This window comes from Passer montanus, unplaced genomic scaffold (assembly GCF_014805655.1).
Source record: "Passer montanus isolate IOZ18808 unplaced genomic scaffold, ASM1480565v1 scaffold27, whole genome shotgun sequence".
Classification (NCBI taxonomy): domain Eukaryota; kingdom Metazoa; phylum Chordata; class Aves; order Passeriformes; family Passeridae; genus Passer; species Passer montanus.
In genome coordinates, this window is record NW_024367372.1 from 2,181,706 (window position 1) to 2,199,557 (window position 17,852).

At 43.0% G+C, this 17,852-nt stretch overlaps 1 protein-coding gene across 8 annotated transcripts; it reads left to right on the plus strand.

Moving 5' to 3' along the window:
• Nucleotides 1–1,593: 1,593 nt before the first annotated feature.
• LOC120503751 (SERTA domain-containing protein 2-like) lies at nucleotides 1,594–15,561 on the plus strand. Of its 8 annotated transcripts, none has more exons than XM_039712605.1 (5): nucleotides 1,713–1,729; nucleotides 3,015–3,121; nucleotides 3,323–3,421; nucleotides 4,426–4,544; nucleotides 12,032–15,561. In XM_039712605.1, exon 5 carries the CDS (start codon nucleotides 12,036–12,038, stop codon nucleotides 12,885–12,887), a length of 852 nt encoding a protein of 283 aa, XP_039568539.1. In that variant the 5' UTR covers nucleotides 1,713–1,729; nucleotides 3,015–3,121; nucleotides 3,323–3,421; nucleotides 4,426–4,544; nucleotides 12,032–12,035; the 3' UTR covers nucleotides 12,888–15,561. The 8 variants fall into 8 exon arrangements, with proteins under 8 accessions (XP_039568534.1, XP_039568537.1, XP_039568539.1 ...); XM_039712604.1 differs by lacking the exon at nucleotides 1,713–1,729 and adding an exon at nucleotides 1,805–2,172; XM_039712603.1 differs by lacking the exon at nucleotides 3,015–3,121 and having other exon boundaries at nucleotides 1,602–1,729.
• Nucleotides 15,562–17,852: the final 2,291 nt, after the last annotated feature.

The following is a 17,852-nucleotide window of genomic DNA, read 5'->3' on the forward strand; positions in this document are numbered from 1 at the left end:
GTGTTTGGTCCACTCCTGACACTGGTCCTGCACTTACTCTTGGTGCAGCAGATGGACCATGGTGGTCGGGGTGTCACCCCTCAGCCATTCGGGGAGGCGACACAGCTCCGGCAGCGTGTCCATAAGGATTCATTAGCGCTTCTCACGGCAGCACTCGCTCCCCTCCTGTGCTCCGTGACCCCCAGCAGTGAGGTCAGAGCACAGCTGTGGCTGAGGAACTGGGGGCACCATGCTGCAGGACAGAGGTGGCCTGGAGAGACGATCCCCTGTCCTCAGCGAGGGACCCATGGGGGTCACCTCTGGCTTTCTGCCTCTCTGCCCTTCGCCCCCATTGCACGCTCCTACCCCTTCACGAGCGCCCATCAGGAGACACAAGGGTTAAAATCTGTTGGACCTGAGGGTTTAAAAGAAAAAAATCTCCTTTGCAGAATAACCACAAAAAGCAGCTGATCTTTCATTGAAGTTGTAGTGTATCTCCACCAGAAAGTTGCAAATGTTTCTGTAGTATTTATGAGACCGGCATTGAACATTGTGTGTGAGCTTGGTTTGTGCTTGCTGTCCATGTAGGAACCCGTCTGTGCAAATGTCCTTGAGTTTTGTTTGGTATTAATGTCCCAGAGATTGGCTCTTCCAGACATGGGTTTAGATCAAGCAGCTTTTAGGGGATGCATCAGGTAACCAACCCATGGCAGGGTTCGACAAAGGATCAAGATCGATCTTTACAAATACTTCAATGTCAGATTTTGAAATCTGCTTTGTACAAACACTCGTGCCAATGTAACTTGATTACGCAAATGCCCGTGAAAAGCAAATATGAGGTTTGAGCACGGCTAAAACCACCTCATCTTTGAAGAAAAAAAAAACCAAAAAACCCAAGTGAATATTCATGGCAGAGTTGTGCAATGTTTGACGCAGCTCTAGGCTGCTCGGGAGACGTGCGCGCCTCGTTTCCCAACAGGCCTGGCACCGGGGCCTTGGAGGAACGCTGCTCTGTGGAGGCCCTGGGCGCGCCTTTTACTGAAATTTGGTACTTCTGGTCACAGACGGACTGCGAGTTTATACAAAAAAAAAAAAAAAGGGGGCGGGGGGAGGGGAGACGGGGTGGTTGTGGGCTTGGGTGAGGGCTGGCCGGTGGCTCCGCGGTGCTTTCGAGGCTCAAAGCGCAGCAGCAGCGGAGCCCGGCGCGGCGCGATGCGGAGCCCGGTGCAGTGCGCAGCCGAGCGCGGCGCGGTGCGGAGCCCAGTGGGGTGCGGTGCGGAGCTGAGCCCGACGCGGCGCGGAGCCCAGCGTGGTGCGGAGCCCGGCGTGGTGCGGAGCCCAGTGCGGTCCCCCGGAGCTCCGCGCCGGGGAACGCGGGACTCGGCGGCGCCCGCGTCCCCATTGGGCGAGCCCGGCGCGCGGCCCCGCCCCCCCGGCTCTCCCGGCTCGCTCATTGGGCGGCGCCGCGGGACCAGTCGTAGCCCCGCCCCCTCGGCTCGCCGGCCAGTCAGAAAATGGTTGCCGGGCAGGTTGAAAGGGCCGCCGGCCAATGGGAGGGCGGGCAGCTGGCGCGCGCGGCGCACGCAGCGCCCCCCCGCGGGAGCCGCGGGCGGAGGGAAGGGCGGAGCGGAGGCTGCCGGGGCCCGGCGGGGGTGGCGCTGCCTCCGCCTCCTCCCGGCCCGAGTCCCAGCCCCGCCGAAGGGAGGGAGCGCGGCCGGCTGCGAGCGAGCAGGGCTTCCTCTGCTCCCAGGTGGGGCGCCGGTCGGGAGGCGGCGGGAGGAGCAGGGGCTGCCTGCCTGCAGGTTTAGCTCACAGCCTTGGCCGGGAGCGCGGCGGCCCCGGGGAGCCGGGCCGGGCGCGGGGGGAGCGCCCGGAGCGCGGCCGGCGGTGGAAGTTGTTCGCGCAGTTATAATTAGCCCGGCCGGGGTCTGAGCGAGCCGGGCGGAGGAAGGGGGAGGAGTGTAACTTTTCGCAGCTCGGGAAGCCCAAGGTTGTCTCTGGTTACCGCTGCCCACGGCCGCGGGGGGGGCGGGACGCCCGCAGGAAGCACCGAGGCTCCTTCCACAAAGGCCAAATGGTGGCAGGAGCCGCGGGAGCGGCTGCGGGAGCGCGGCAGGAAAGGGCTTTCCCTGGATCCCGGCGGCTCCATCCTGGCGCTCCTGATCGCTGCCGCTCCGTAGCTGCGACTTGTGTGTAAGCTGCAGTTTCATTTTTAATAGCAGGGTTTGCTTGGCTTGGTGAACGCGTGTTAGTGTGGGCTGCGAGCAGGTGGATGGGGCTGGAGGAGCGTAAGATTGGTCTCTGTGCGTATTGCAGATTAAGCTCGCAAATAGGTGCAGTTAATAATTTCTGCCCTAGTTAGGCCTGGAATTTTTCGAACTGTGTTGGAATGCTCATTTCGAAAAGCATAGGTGGGAACCTTCATGCAGTAGTTTTCCACTTTATTTTTGATGTGGCTGAAATTCCATAGTTCGGGCAGTTAACTGCGATGTGGGAAATACCTTTAACATGGAAATGATGCTGTAATCTCAAATACTAACGTGACCCCTAAACACGTTGTAGGAAGGGAAGACAGAAAATAATCCACTAGAGATATAATTCATAATGATTTGCAGCTACCGTGTCTTTTATAGTTGTTTTTTTTTTCCCCCTAACAGATTGTAAAAATTACACCTAATAACCTTACTTTTCTACTTCTTGCTGACACTTAACCCAGTGTGCCCAGAAATCATACAGGGCAAAAGTCAAAACCTCCACAGTTACTCCTGCAGGAATCCTTTGAAGTATCTAATAAAGAAATTTAATTTGAAAACTTCTTGACTTCATCTCCTTCTATCAAAATATTGGACTTCTAAAACACAAGTAACAGTACTATTTTTTTATCCAGTGCTTCTAATACTGTTGGGTTTGGGGTTTTTTTAGCTAAGGTGCTGAAATCTAAAACTTTTCATGATTTTACTGTGCTTGTTAACTTTGTGAAGTTGTTTTAGCATTAAAGAATCCTAAAACTCTAAAACATGTGTTTTTATATTCAGTGTATAGACAATGCAGTGACTGCACACCTCTCCCTGTGACCTAACAAGTACACTTTAATGAACCTCAGTAGTGACCACCTGAAGTCCTGCTGTTTCAGAGCAAATAGGTTATGAATCTTCATTTGTCTCTTTATTTGGGGCTTTTGTTTTTTTCCTAATTATTTACAGATAGCGTGGATATCGTTACACTGGGAAAGAAGTCCGCTTTTAGGAGGAGGAGGGAGATGTCAATGTGTTTGTTGCTGTGGGTTAGATGTGGCTTGCTGAGGTCACGGGCGTTTTACTGCTGTTTTACTGCATTTTTACAGTTCCGAGGTTCCGTAAGCGGAGGAGCCCTTTGGTAGCATCAGGCTATGAGTTGCTATGTAAGATGAACTGTAGGCGTTTACTTGCCCGTCTGTCTGAATGTAAGACTGCCTTTCACTATGTATTATTTTAAGCTTTGTGCAATAATGTATGACCCCCTGGTTTTTGGTGACGAAGGACTGTGTTGGTGCGGCCAGTACTGATCCTTGCTCCTGCGGTGCATCCGTGAGGCGCTTTGCCGTGGCTGGGTCAGGTGTCTGTGTGTGTGATGTGCACAAACAGGCATGTCACAGCCGATCCTGGCTGCAGGCTGTTAGCCCCTGCAGGGGCTTCAATCCTTGCAATTCATAACCGCTTGGTTCTCCAGGTGGAGGTGAGACCTCAAGAGCATGGATCGTGCGATTCCCTCCACATTTCCTAGCCTAGCCCATAGTTTGCTGTCACTTCAGCCTTTTCACACTTCCCAGTTAGCAATGCCTTGAGCTAATCTATGATTTAATCCATGTGTCTCTAGCCATACTGCAGATGCTGTTATATCAGGGGTTTGATGGAAATGCTGCCACATTGAACATTAGACACAATGACAGGACACCTTGTCAACCCTCTTCTCATACTGGTTTTGTGTATGCTGAAAAAGAGGAAAGTTGGGGAATTAAATAAAAATCTAACTGCTTTTGCAGCCTGTAAGCATTAGGGGATAATTCTGAAATGTAGTTCTTCACAATGCATGGTATTCTTTCTCCTGGTTATGTAATTTTGGAGATCATTGCAATTGTAAATTGGTGTTCAATAACATGAGAAAGTAGCAGTGCATGTCCTTATCATAAAGCCTAATGCTTAGAGGATCAGTATTTTGTAGTACCCATTTACAAAAGATAATTTCCACATTTTATGTGTTCACAGGTAAAACTGTTAGGTACTCTTATCTCAGTGTATTCATGAATTTTAGAGGGCTTAACCCATGTTTATCTGCTTTAATAGAATTTACCGCAAATAATTTAAAAAGTTGTATTCAGTTGTGTGCTTAATGCTTCTGGTTAAAAAAAATACAAAACCCACTACATGTAATTAAATACTCTGATTTTGTTTTGTTTTTCCTCTTAAGTCGCATCATCCTACCTCGGTGGATGGCTTGGCCTCTGGGATAGTTCAAGACTTTTGGATGACCACGCTTTATGCAAATTCCAGAATCTTCCTGCCTGGACTCCTTTCTGTTTTCTAAGGGTAACTACTTATTTGTTTTTGTGAAATTGTATCTTACAGTCATAGGACATGTTCTGATAACAGACTACAGATGTTATATGTGGATTAGAATGGTAAACTGAAATGTATCATTTAAAAGAGGGATATATAATATAAAGTGAGGTAAAAACTTTGGTTTGAGTGTTCTGAATTTCCTTTACTATTTTTTCCTTGATAAGGGGCAATTATTACAATGCAATAAAGCATATTACCTTAAGATCACCTTCTTATGGGAAATTGCTTAACTAAGATGTCAGTCTTATGGCAAGATCCACTGTTCAGCTGCTAAAATTGAGTATTGCAGTTTTGTCTTGTGAGAAGGTAGCACTTTGGATACTGAAGTAACATTGTGTACTACAAGAGAAACCAAATCAGAAATCGTTGAATTTTCTTACTGAAATAAAAAATGCCCAGTCCTCTATCAGGAAAAGAGCTTTTTTCTTGTTTGCTTTACTGTTAATGGTCCAGTTTTTCTGTTAAAGTATGGGCATGCCAGTTTTTAATATTTAATAAACTGTAACTTCCTTTATTAGTAGATCTTTTAGATCACTGTAGCCCTAAAATGTGTGTCAGTGTTATGTATGGGAATGCATCTAGTATCTCTGTTTGAACCAAATGTGGGATTGAGAGCTGTTCAGTAGACTAGAACAAGCTGTGAAGATGTCATTGCATTTGCAGCTCTAATAATCCTTTGTCTCTCCAGTGAGATGCTTTGGTGGAACCAGGGTGATTTGGTTCTTGTTGTGTCCTTTATGAGTCTTATGTTTTCATTTAATTATAGTTTAGTTTTACTATGGGAGTTTCTAGGTTTAGTAACTCTTGATCATGTATTAGCTTTTGCCAACTAGTATTGGTTCTTAGTTTAAGTGATTCCAGGCCCTTCTTCCATTAAAAAAAAAAAAATCCACCCAGAATCCCTGAAAAACCTTGCTAAACACATTCCCATAGAAAATATACACATGAGATTTATTACTAAATGTGGAACAAGATACAGAAGTGACAGACAAGAGTGATAGTGGCTGAGTTTGGGGTTATTTAAGGATGGAAGTTTTTCTCTACTGAGCACTGGAGCCCACTTGTTTTAGCTGTGGAAGGTACAGATCCTAACAGAGGAGTTCCTTCTCCAGAGTGAAATGCCATGCTCTGAAACTCAGCTGCCACAGTTTGTAAAGCAAAGCTTTTATCAGTGCTTTGTGACATGAAATGAGAGTAAGGAACTTAGAAAGATGTCCTTAAGTTCAGGAATTTTCCAGATCCCAGGAGACATAACATAAACAGGTTGTTGTGGGGGATTCAAACTAACTGTTAAATCAAAGTAAAACTTATTTCCAGTTGCTTCCTAAACATCACTTTAGCTCCTAAAATATTTGTGTATGATACAGGTTTATTTTCTACTTCCACACATAGTGAATGACAGTGGGAACTTTAATCTCAGAATAATTCTGTATTAAACTCAGTCTTCCTCTCATTCCTTTCCTGTACCTAATGAATGCTATTCAGGCTAGTCTTACTTTCAAAATGTGGGGAAATCCTTAGGTGTGGGTTTTTTTCTGTTTTGTTTGCAGAGTTGTTGTGTGTGTTTGTTTTTGGGTTTGTTTGTTGTTTTTGTTGGCGTTTCTTGAGTCTGAACAGTGGCATATCTTGGTTCTGTGTTCCAGTTGCTTTGTACCAAACTGTGGGTGTGTTGTAGGTCAGGATTTGTTGACCAAAAAAGTTGACATTAAGTCTTCTTTCTTTGAGCAGCCATTTTCTGGTTATTTCTGACTCCTGTGAAGAAGTTATTGCATAGGAGTTTAGGTATGGGAGTAAGCTGGTAGGACTGCACTCCTCCCTGTGTGCACACTTTTAGTCACTGGTGCCTTCTCCAGCAGTTACTCATCTTGGCTGAACTGGGGCAGGGCTGAGGGGGGTGGGGAGGCAATGGACTTAAACACACTTTTGTGTATTTGGAAGTATCTTCAGGTCTAAGCTTTTTTCATTTGGTGTTTCCTAAGGCATTTAGTCCTTCCCTCACTTGCTCAGGGTAGCAGCCAAGATGTAGTGTGGGGATCTCCAGCACCTGATGGGGACCCCAGATCAGAGATGTTCTGTGTGCTCTGACAGCTTACACTGTTATGTAAGGCATGTCCAAGTGATCAGCACTAAGCCTGGATGGGAGGAAGGGATTTGTGCTGTGTCTGTTAACTGCACCTTCAGCCTTTCCATTTCCTTGTGCACTTTCTTCTACGTGAAATACAAGCCAAGGGCCAGTCTAGCACTTAATTAAAACTGCTTGTGAAGCTGTGTTGCCTAAAAATGTGTGTCAGGTAGGGGAAAGATTATCATTAAAAATAGTGTACAGCATACATCAAATAATTCTGGGGAACAGCCAAAACTGTTGGGGTGTTTGTTTTCCTTTGCACTCCTGCAGATGGATGTGTGCTTCATGTGTCCATGAAGAAAGGGGAGAGCAGAATACCAGGTTATCAGCCAGCCTTGGTCAGTCACTAACACAAGTCTACAGCCCAGAGAGTCTGTCTTTACTCTTACATGGTTTCTACAGTTACAAGGCAAAGGAGACTTTGAAAGGGAATTGCCCAAATTATAATAGCAAGGAGTCTCTTAAATTTTATTTTAATACATAAGTTGCATTACTGCAAACTGGACAGGCAGCTTTCATTCATGAGACGCTTACACACCTGCAAAGCTGGTATTTTTGTCCTGTAAGAAAAAGTAGTATTTCACTTTGAGACAGTCTTGGGCTGAAAAATACAGCAGTGTGGCTGTACAGAAAGGATCAAGCAAGTTTGAATGTAATAATACTCTAAAAAGAAAAGCCAAAAGGTGCCACTGTGAATTCAGTTACCTTTACCTGGATAGTGAAGGGCAGGTACTTTGCTGATGATCTTACTATTTAAACATATTTAGTGGTAAATAAAAAACTGTTGTGTAGTTTAATACAGTGCTCATTTTTATGCAAGAGAAGTTTGTGTTCAGACAATACTAACCATGGCAGCCATGTTTCATTCACTCATTATTTTATAAGCTCTTCTCTACTAAAAGTTAAAATTCTGTGATGTCCTGAGTTCTAAACATTGTTTAACTTTTCTCTTTAGTTCTCCCTCATATTCCAAAAAAGTTTTTAAGTAGTAGTTTGCCCAGATAGAAGTAATTGAGGGTTTTCACATGTTGCTTTATTCCTTGAGAGTGTTCCCAGCTGTACTTCCCAGCCATGTGTCAGTGGCAGCTGCACTGTCAGACCGTGTGACAGATGGAGCTGAAATGGTGGCACAGGCCCTGTATTGTCCACAACACGTCGCAATGTGGATTTTTCTTGGTAGCCTGGAATGTTTCTTCTGAGTAGCTGCACCCTGACCAGGCCAGTTTGTTTAGTATTGTGTGGATTTGCCAACCAGGGACGTGCTTCTTTCCTCCCAGGTTTTTTCAAACCGTGGTATGGTGTAGGATTACAGTGCTTGGATGCTTCTTCTCTTCTTAGCAGGGAGGAGTTGCAGTGAAATGTCTTCCATGGAAGACTCGAAGGAACTGAGGAACATGCTGTCAGGGCAGAATTTCTGTGTAGACTCAATTGTAGTTCAGTGATGTGAATAGAGAGTTTGGTACTCCCAAATACTGAGTTCACTTTGCTTCCTTTTCTCTATATCTGAAAAATTATTTTCCTTAAAAAAGCATTTTGCCATAAACGGCCTGTGGCTCAGTTCTCATTACTATACTGAGAGAATAATGAGAAGATGCCAGGAAAAATGTTGAGATGTGTTGCTCCTCATTGTTCCTGTTTTTTTCATGACAAAAGATTTTAAAATAGATCATCTGAACAGAAAAAAAATTTTTGTTGTGGAACTTCAAGTTCAAGAAAAGGGTGACTTAGAGCTTGTTGCTTTTATAATTGAACAGCTATGTACAGACCTCACATTTGAAGTCGGCGTAAACTTTTAATTTTTATTCAGTTTATTTACTTACAAATTACAGAGTTATCAGATTGGCACATCCCAAAATCCTGTTAGTTGATCCAGTTTTTTAAGATGTGAGTAGGTTCCTGGAATTAGGCTGGAGTAAGGAGAGTGCAGTTTCTGGAGACTGCTTCGGTGTGCCCAGACTGTGCTGCTCTGAGCTGGCTGTGCCCTGCTGTCAGCTGATGGAAGGGCTGACACTGCTCCTGGTCTGAGCAGGCAGCTGGGGGTTTGTGTGTGCACGGCTGCTTGTTTGCCTTGCTACCAAAAACTGAAGTGGAATAAGCATTGCATAATTAAATAATGCCATCAGCATCTTCTGCTGCAAAGTAATGCTGTGAAAGAGAGCATCTGACTGTGAATTTTGGGTTTGGGTTGAGGTGCCAGTACCCAGCCCTGCGAAGAACAAGCTACTTAGAAAATACACAGTAGTGTGTTAAGGATCTGATCCCATCAGAAATTCTGGTGTTAGAAAGTAAAGCAAAAGGCCTGATAAAATGTAGATTAGCTGCTAACAAAGGGGCTTTGTGTCTTTTGTAGGTCAGCAGCTGAGTGTGTTTGACAAGAACTGAAATTTAATGTCTCCTGTAGCAACCATGACACTAGTCATTTTTAAATCCACTGTACCAATGGTACTCTGGTTTTTATTAGCCTTTTACAAATTTCTGTGTAACTTCTGAAGTCATCTAGGTCCCAGAGGGGAGAGTAGGGGATCTTTCCTGTTAGGAAATAAATCAATGTTAGACAGAATTTCTAAAAGGTAAGGTAGTACTATGTTTGTTTATTTTAAAAACACATCTTGGGAGTAGGGAGTATGTTAAGTAGAAACATTTTGAAGTTGGAGCAAATAGTGTTTATTGCACTTCATTTTTATAGTCAAGTGCTGTCATACTCAAGCTTTGTTAAATACTTCTAAATTGCTCTGGGACAAATTTTATGAAGGAAATTTAAGGAATGAAAAGAGGGATGTCTGCCTATATGAGCATGAAGTATTTAGTCTAACAAGACTACCATTTGAATTAAAAAGTAAAACATGTCATACTTGTTTCTATGAAATTATACATCCTTGCATATTATAGTCTGCTTGCTTACAGAATTTAAATAGTAGCACATTTTTAAGATGTTAGGAATTAATGCTTTTATAATTCAAAAAGTTAAGAATAGTATGTTCTATGTGTCTAACAAAGTATAAATGTGTATTTTAAAAACATACTAAAAGCAGTAAATTATCAAAACCAAGCATTCTGAATGTGTGATATGTCAGAATTGCTGTTTCCTGTGTGGTCATATCTTCACTCCCTTATGGGTGTAAATTTTGGTCTGTTTAATTAATTGAGAGAAAAACAAACCCCACTAGTGTGCAGTGTATGGGAATGATGGTGCTTAGCAAAGAAACAGCTGTTTTGGTGGATAATTTTTTTTCTTAGAGTGATGCTTTGAGGTAGTACACAACATTTAAATGTTACTTGAAATGGAGAGTTCACAATTTTATTGTGAGTTTATGATTTACATAAATTATTGTTTTCACTATGAGAGTCAGTATAATTAGCTGTAGTGTAAATGTGATTTTTTTTTTCCATAGATTGTGTCAAAAATTAGCAGTTACTGACTGTATTGTCAGTAGTTTGAGGATCCTTCACACACACACTGCCTCCCCAGAATACTTTTTTACTTTGTGCCTGAACTTTGTATCCATATTTGTTCTGATTTTGTTGTAATGGAGTGCTCGGGGCTGGCTGGGTCTGTTTGCTCTTAATGGGCTGCTGGAGTGGGAGAGTGAGACATCAGCAGTGTGGGATGGTGACCCAGGTGAACAGACACACCACTTCAGACACCTTCTGGTTTTTAAAGAGATTCAGCTCCTGCTGTGGCACTTTAGCAGAAATTTTGGAGAAAAAGAGAGTTCCAAAGTTAAAAAGTTGCAGAAGTGGTAAGATGAGAAGTAATTAAAGGTTGTTGCTGTTTCAAGATTGACTGTGTAAATGAACTGAAGATAGACCAGACTACTCCCTGTAAAGTAAAAATGCAGTCCTAGGACAAGTTGAATTTCATCCAGATATATCCTTAAAAAAACCAAAAAGTGTCTACTGTTGAGAAGTCTGGCACCTCAAATCCTGCAGCAGCTGTCTGTTTTCTCTTGTGTGTCTTGCTGAGGAGGATGCACTGCTTGCTTGCTTTCTGTTCCTCCAGAGGAGCAGAGTTCTCCAACAGCCTTGTCTGGGCAGATGGATGGAGCCCTGCAAATCTGGAGAAATCCTGAAAGTAAGAGAGGCTTTCTCCTGCTGCCTTCTCCTTGTCCCCAAAAGTCTAGCAACAGGCTGGCAGCTGCAGCCATCAGCTGAGCTATTGCTGGCAGCATCCAGTGCTCACATGAAAAGGAAGTTGGGAGGCCCTCAGCAGCATGCAGGGTCTGGATCATTGTGCGTGAAGGATCTGCCCTTAATCTGCCACTGGTGTCTAATTTATGATTGTTTAATTTTTCTTAATAGTTTGGGAACAAAGTGTCTGTGTTCATGGACACTTTAGGATGTGTGTAACTAAGATTTTACCATTGTTTTCTCTGCAGAGTATGCTCCTTTTCTCTGTTTATATGAGTGATTGCAAAGGGCTTGTTGTCCCTAATAAAACTCTTTAGACTTGGGATGGTAATTGCAAAGTACCCAAGCAGGTATTTATTTGGATCACTTATATTTTAGATCTGTGTGTACAGGTTTTTGTACCACGTTGTTCTAGACCTACTGTATTTCAGTGCAAGAGCATACCAAGCAGAATGAAAGCAACTAAATGATATTTTTTCCCTAACAATTTTACCAAAACTGGTCACTTTTAAAATGCTGTTTGATAGCTTCCTGCCTGATGTTCTTAGTGTGAAGTCAGGTTGTGAACCAGCAGCCACGAGCAACCATTGTCTCTCTGTGAGCTCAGCCAGATTTCCTCCCGCATTTAACCAAACTACCAAGATGTGGAATGGATATAAGGATCCCACGGGTGGCCCTGCTGTTGGTCTTGCTGTACAATTTGGGGTCACCAAAGGAAAAAAGAGAAGAATCAGCCCTACATAGAACTCTATGCACGTTCTCAGAGACACTGAGCAAGACATTACAATGTCTTAATGAGATCAAAATGGGTGTTGAAAACTAGCTTGAAATCTGACCTGCTGTATCCAAGAATGAATATTAAAATGGAAATGATGAAATATTCTGTAGTTTGATCCTTAATACAAGCATCTATTTTATTTCATGTGGACAGTCAGATATATATTTAAAAGTCTATAGCTTTTTAAAAAACAGAAAACATGGAAGAAATATACTAACTCTTTAGGAAAATAGTTGCTATGAAACAATACAGCTGGAAAGTGCATCTTTTCAATGAAAGTACTGTTGTATAGGATTTCTTTCTATCTCTTGATGTTCTGTGACATCAAAAGTCTCAGCTAACCAATACATTGTACACTACAAGGTTTTCAGAATTGTCTGTTGGACCTGGCCGAGGTTTAATTCAAGATTTTTTGTCTTGCAGGTTCATGTTGGGGAGAGGCCTAAAGCGCAAGCTGAGTGACTATGAGGAGAGCATGGCTGGTCTCACGAGTGCCTTTGATTCCAGTCGAGGTCTGCCCTACCCGCTCAAGAGGCAGCTGGTGCTCAACATGTGCCTCACCAAGTTACAGACGTACAAAATGCTGGTGGAGCCCAACCTGCACCGCTCCGTGCTCATCGCCAACACCGTGCGGCAGATCCAGGAGGAGATGAGGCAGGAGAGCAGCCAGCAGCCACTGAACATCTGCCCTGGCATTGCTCCTGCCTCTCACAGCTACACAGGGATGGAGTCACCTGGCCTTTCCCTTCAGCTGCCTTCAGGTGTTGGTCAGCAAGAGCCCCACTGCTGCGAGCTGCGGTCTGTGGAGGACCCGATTGAAAACAGCCTGCTGATCGTTTCAGACGACGACATGTCATCTGCTATTTCATCTATTCTGAAGGATTTGGACTTTGTGGAAGATATCAGCCCGCCTACCTGTCTGGTTCCTACTGCAGATGACCAGCCAAAGTTTCCAGATAATACTGGTCTGAAACTAGAAGATGACAGACAGGATTTGAAGGGAGCTGAATGTGTGTTTGGTTCCTTTGAGATTTCAAATTCTACCAGTTACTTGAAGGATTTGGCAATAGATGACATTTTTGAAGATATTGACACTTCAATGTATGATTCAGACTTCTGTTGCCCTCCCCTGATGCCACCCAGATCACCATCTCTTGCTACAGAAGAACCATTGAAAACCTTCCCATCTTGTAATTCTTCTTCAGCAAACAACATTCAGATATGCAGAACAGATCTGAGTGAGTTGGACCACATCATGGAAATTCTCGTTGGATCCTGATACTTGTTTTACCCAAAGATACTTTTAGACTGCCACTTGCATTTGGTTTCAGGATAAAAGCCACTGGAATAGCTGTAAAGAATTCTTTAAAAAGCAAACTAAATAATAATTTGTCCATAGTAGAATTTTCTAAATAATTCCAAAACTTACAAACCAAAAAAGTGGCAGATTTTAAAAAAGAAAAATTATTTATCAGAACTGTGCAATCATCATTTTCCTTCCAGGGTGTATGTGGAACAATGGGCACATACCCTCATCACCCCTCATGCCTCTTTCAATAAACTTTTTTATGTGCAATTTTTAATTTGACAGAAGAATTTACATGCAAAGCAAATTTCAAATGAGGTGATCTTTTACAAAGCCTCCACTTTATTTTTAATATCAGAGTCTATGCCAAGCTGGCATCTGTCAAGTTGCAGAGTTAGATTGTGTGGGTTGCAGACACGTTCTTAGAGATGGGTATATTTTAAAAATGAGACACGCTTTGCTTTCTTTTGGTCAGAAAAGCAGATCAAGACACTTACCAACAAAGTCTCTTGCATTTTCTAAAGCATTCAGAACTATTTATTTTTGTAAATTTTATAGTCTTTCTACATTTTACTACGTTATTTCATCATAGTTCAAATATAATGGACTTCTAGTTGGATGTGTTTAGCACTACCTCTGAGCTGAAATGCTTTAACTCTTTCCAGTGCTTCATCTGAGACTGCAAATCTTTTTGTTTCTGTTTCTTTCTGGGGGAAAGTACTTCTAACTCCTTAAGTTGATCCTTTGACAGTGACCTAGCTGATTTGTGAAATCGAGGGTATTCAATGTTTAAAAACTTTTAAGTATTTACAAATTAATTTATATGTAGATTGTGCAATTTAACATTTTTCTGTCAGTATTATGTGCTTAGATTTTGAATAATCTTGGCGTTCTTTAAATTAAAATTTACTATGTACAGGTAGCTTTTTATTCTCTTTTGGAAAACACTGTCCTTCAACCCTGCTTTCACTACAGATTTTAAGATGATTTTTATGTGCAATATTATTTAAAGAGATACACATTTTTATACCTGGCATTGTGGGAAGAAACGCTTCAGACTTAAAACCTCTAGCACCTTTGGAGGATACTCAGCCAACATTTCTGCATCCTTTCAGAAGCCAAGCTGAGAGCCCTGAGAACACATCACCCTGTGCTGTGACAGCCCCGGAGCACCCGTGGGGCTGTGGGGACCCGGTGCTGGTGGCTCTGTCCCTCCCAGCCCAGGCTGTCCTGGGTGGGGCAGCGGTGTTTTCATGCAGATACACAAACGCCCTGCTCAGCTGGAGGTGAGATTTGCAGTGAGAACTGGTTTTCCATCAGGCAGGTTGGGTTCTCTGTTTCAGCCTGAACCGAGGTCTAGATCGATCCCTGCTCTCGTCTTTTGAGTTTCACACTTGCACATTGCTTTTTGGTTTGGATTTTTTTTCCTTCTTTTTTTAATTATGAAACTTTTACTTTGTTCTTGAAAGCTGCAGCGCCTGTCTTGGAAACTTGCAGTTGTAAAACCTTTGCTTTGGTTTGTTGTATTTTTTGGGTTTTTGTTGTTCTGCTGAGACTTTTTATGAACGGAGTGTCGGCAGAGGGAAAAAAATGTTGCCTGTGTGTTGCATCTCACAGAAGTTGAAATCCTGGCCCTGTTGAAGGGGCCAGGGTCTCACCTGCTATTTCTAGTCTTAACTGATGCTGTGGCACATCTACCTTGTGCAGAGATCTCCATGTTTTACTGTGACTCTCTTGGTTAACAGTTAGCTGCCGACGTAATTTGGTATCCCAGGCCAATGGAGAACCATTTCAGGTCACATCCTCGCAGCCATCTGGGTTGTTTAGCAACTGAAGGGTATAAATGTATTTATATGCATATATTGTATTGATTCTAATATAAATCTTCTGATCTAAAGCATTTTGAATTGCTGGATAAAGGGATTTGTTTGAAGAGTGTATAACTAGTTCTTGAAGAGGTACAGCTTCAGAATGTACACAGATTGTGCATTGTGTATAGACTACTCTGGCTTTTCCTCAGCCTCTACTTTTGTATTAAAAATATGACTGAATAAATCCTTGAAATATTAAGGGCCTTCTGCACTGTGATGAAACAGAGATGCGGTTAAAAATATCTTTAAATTCAGTGATGAGGGATAAAATAAAAAGACTGCATCTAATCTCTTTTTGCATTTGAAAATATGGAATGTTACTATGCAGTAAAGATATTTTGGTAAGAAAATTGTATCATATAGCAAATAGTGAACACTTAATGAATCCACTTACCTTGCAGTCTCTACAGAAACAGAAGAGAAGACAACTTGCTTTTCAACATTTATGTACTAAAGTTTTTTTGTATACTGCAGCAAAAGATTTAATTGTTGGTAGATCTTTTATCAACAATTCAAAATGCAATTTTTGTACAACTCCTGGCTACAGAGCTCTGTTTCTAATTGGTTGCTTGTGTCACAGTGCCAAGACCATGAGCTGGTGTGTAATGCAGTTCGGTTATGTTTGGAATTATGTGCAAAGGGAAGTTTAATTTTTAAATATGCACAAATTAATTTTAAAATCCTTCCATGTAAAATGAAGTTAGAGGCTAGTTGTGGTGGACCTATTTATTGTATGTTTGGAAATAAAAGCCACAGTTTTGCATTTAAACCAGTTATATTTTGGAACTTTTGGTATGTGAGTGTTTTAAAACCAAAGCATAAAAAAAATCTATGGCACCCTGCCACCTTTTCTTTGGTCTTTCACTCACAATGACACAGCATTTTCCCTAGGCATTTGTACCTTTTTTCCCTTCTCCACATGCCCCCTCTCCCCCATCCTTTGTCCCTAGAAATAATAAACACCTGACAAACCTGTACATGAATTACACATGCCAGGCCCCATAACAGGGTTCCACACACCCTGAAGGATGGATTCCTTTAGGGAAGCACCACAGCCTGAGCTGGGTGCGTCCAAAGAGGGACTGTGAACACTGAAATTCCTGGGCAGTTATGTCTAGAACAGTAATAATTCAGACTATTGATAAGGTCTGGGGCTCTTCATGGTGTTTGCTCCTGCATTGCTTAGTGGTTGTTGTCTTACACAGCATCTCATCCTCCTCCAGCTTGGAATTTGGAATCTTCTAATAATGTTACACTCATTTACCACAATCCATAGGTTTTCTCTACTTCAGCTATTAATACCTAAGCTGCAGCTTTGCTCTGGCTCTAAGTTTTCTCTGACAAGCACTACACCCTCACATCGCCTTTGCAACCAAAGCAGGGGTGGCCCACAGGGCATTTTTCCAGCTGGTGGAGCAGTGGGATTCCTGTTGGGATCAGGTGACACAGGATTTTAGCACTGAGCTGTCCTCTGGGCTTTGTCTCCAGTGCCTGTGAGCTCTCAGTGTCCCTTCAGGGGTTGCTGTGCCTTAGTGCAAGTGTCACATACAGATGTCCTTGACACACATAGTGGTGGCTCTTCAGACCTGTGTGCTTGTCAGGCTGGACCAAAGCCCTGCCTCTCTGGGCTAGTGAAAGGCTGCTTGTAAAATCAAACCAGCAGCTTCAGGTTCAGAGTTTTCCTCTTCCTGTTGTAGACCTCTAAAATGAGAGCTTGCAACGAACTTTTAAGGTTTGAATTGAGGCAGAATCGCCACTTCCCCATTTTTAAGTGTTTAAATAGAGACAAATCTCTTTATGTGCCATTTTAAGAATTACACCAAGTTCCCTCCATTTTAAGGGAAAAAAACGTTCATGTCACATAGATTGAGGCATAACTTTCACTGATGAGCCTGCACTGGCTGCTGCTTACAGATTTCCTCTTCCCTTTGTCATGGAGCCTGTGTGTCATGGGCACAGTGTGTAAAGCACAGGTGTGGAAGGAGCTGCACACAAATCCGGTGCTGTGACCACCCTGCCACCAGCTCTCGGGGTGACTCATTGCTGAGGAAGCCGCTGTGGATGCTGCAGCACAGAGCTGAGCCCGTGCCTGTGGCAGCAGAAAGCGCTGCCTTTCGAGGGTGTGCTGCAGTTCAGTGTTCTAAGAAAATATTTGTGGAGCTTTCAGTGGTGTAGGCTTTCATACACTTGCATGGATTTTAGCCATGCTGAAAGATCTGAACTTAAAAGCATTGAGAGCAGCACAGCTCAGTGCAGTGCTGCCTCAAACAGCTGCCTGGGGAGGGCTGGGTGCTGCCCAGGTGCTCTGCCCAGCTCTAATCTGTGTGCTGGAAGGGACACTTTACAAGACTAATTTTCCAGCACAAGCAATAGAAAAATACACAAAATTAAATAACCTATCCATTAGTCCTGGGAGGAAGATGAGTTATAAATTAGCAGCAAAACTAATTTTGAGCTGCTCAGAATCAGTGTTAGAAGTGAGGCATTAAGCTCTGAAGTGTGTCTGTAGAAGTGTGTGTTAATAAAGTAGATGTCTGGGGAAGCTGGAGGATTTTTGGCATTTCAGGATTTGCCCAACATTCACAGGAATCTCGCCTCGATTGAAAAAAGCAAAAACTGTTGCAACTTCATTCCATACATTTTTCCCTCATCAGGGCCTGCTTATCCCACCCAGCAGAGCTCTAAGCCAGGCTGGCTGTGCTCTGGCGTCCAAGCTGTGCTGTGGGAGGCAATTTAGGAGCTTCTCAGACATATTTCAGTAGAAGGAGCAAAAACTTTTTCTCTTTTGAATCTTCCAGAGTGGATCTGGAAAGCTGAACTTGGATCCACAGGAAAATTTGGGAGTTCACAATTGATTTGCGGGTAGCTCAGTTTTAGCCAAATTCCTTTTGCTGTCTTAACTGGAGTAGGCATACTCCAGAAGTCCCATTTTTTAAACTACTAAAGCTGACCTTCATTATTAAAAATACCAGAGTGCTTTTAAATCCTGCAATGACCTTGCATTTTGAAAAAAAAAAAAATCTTTACAAGATTTTTTTGTTTGTTTGTTTTTCACTCCATCTTCTGC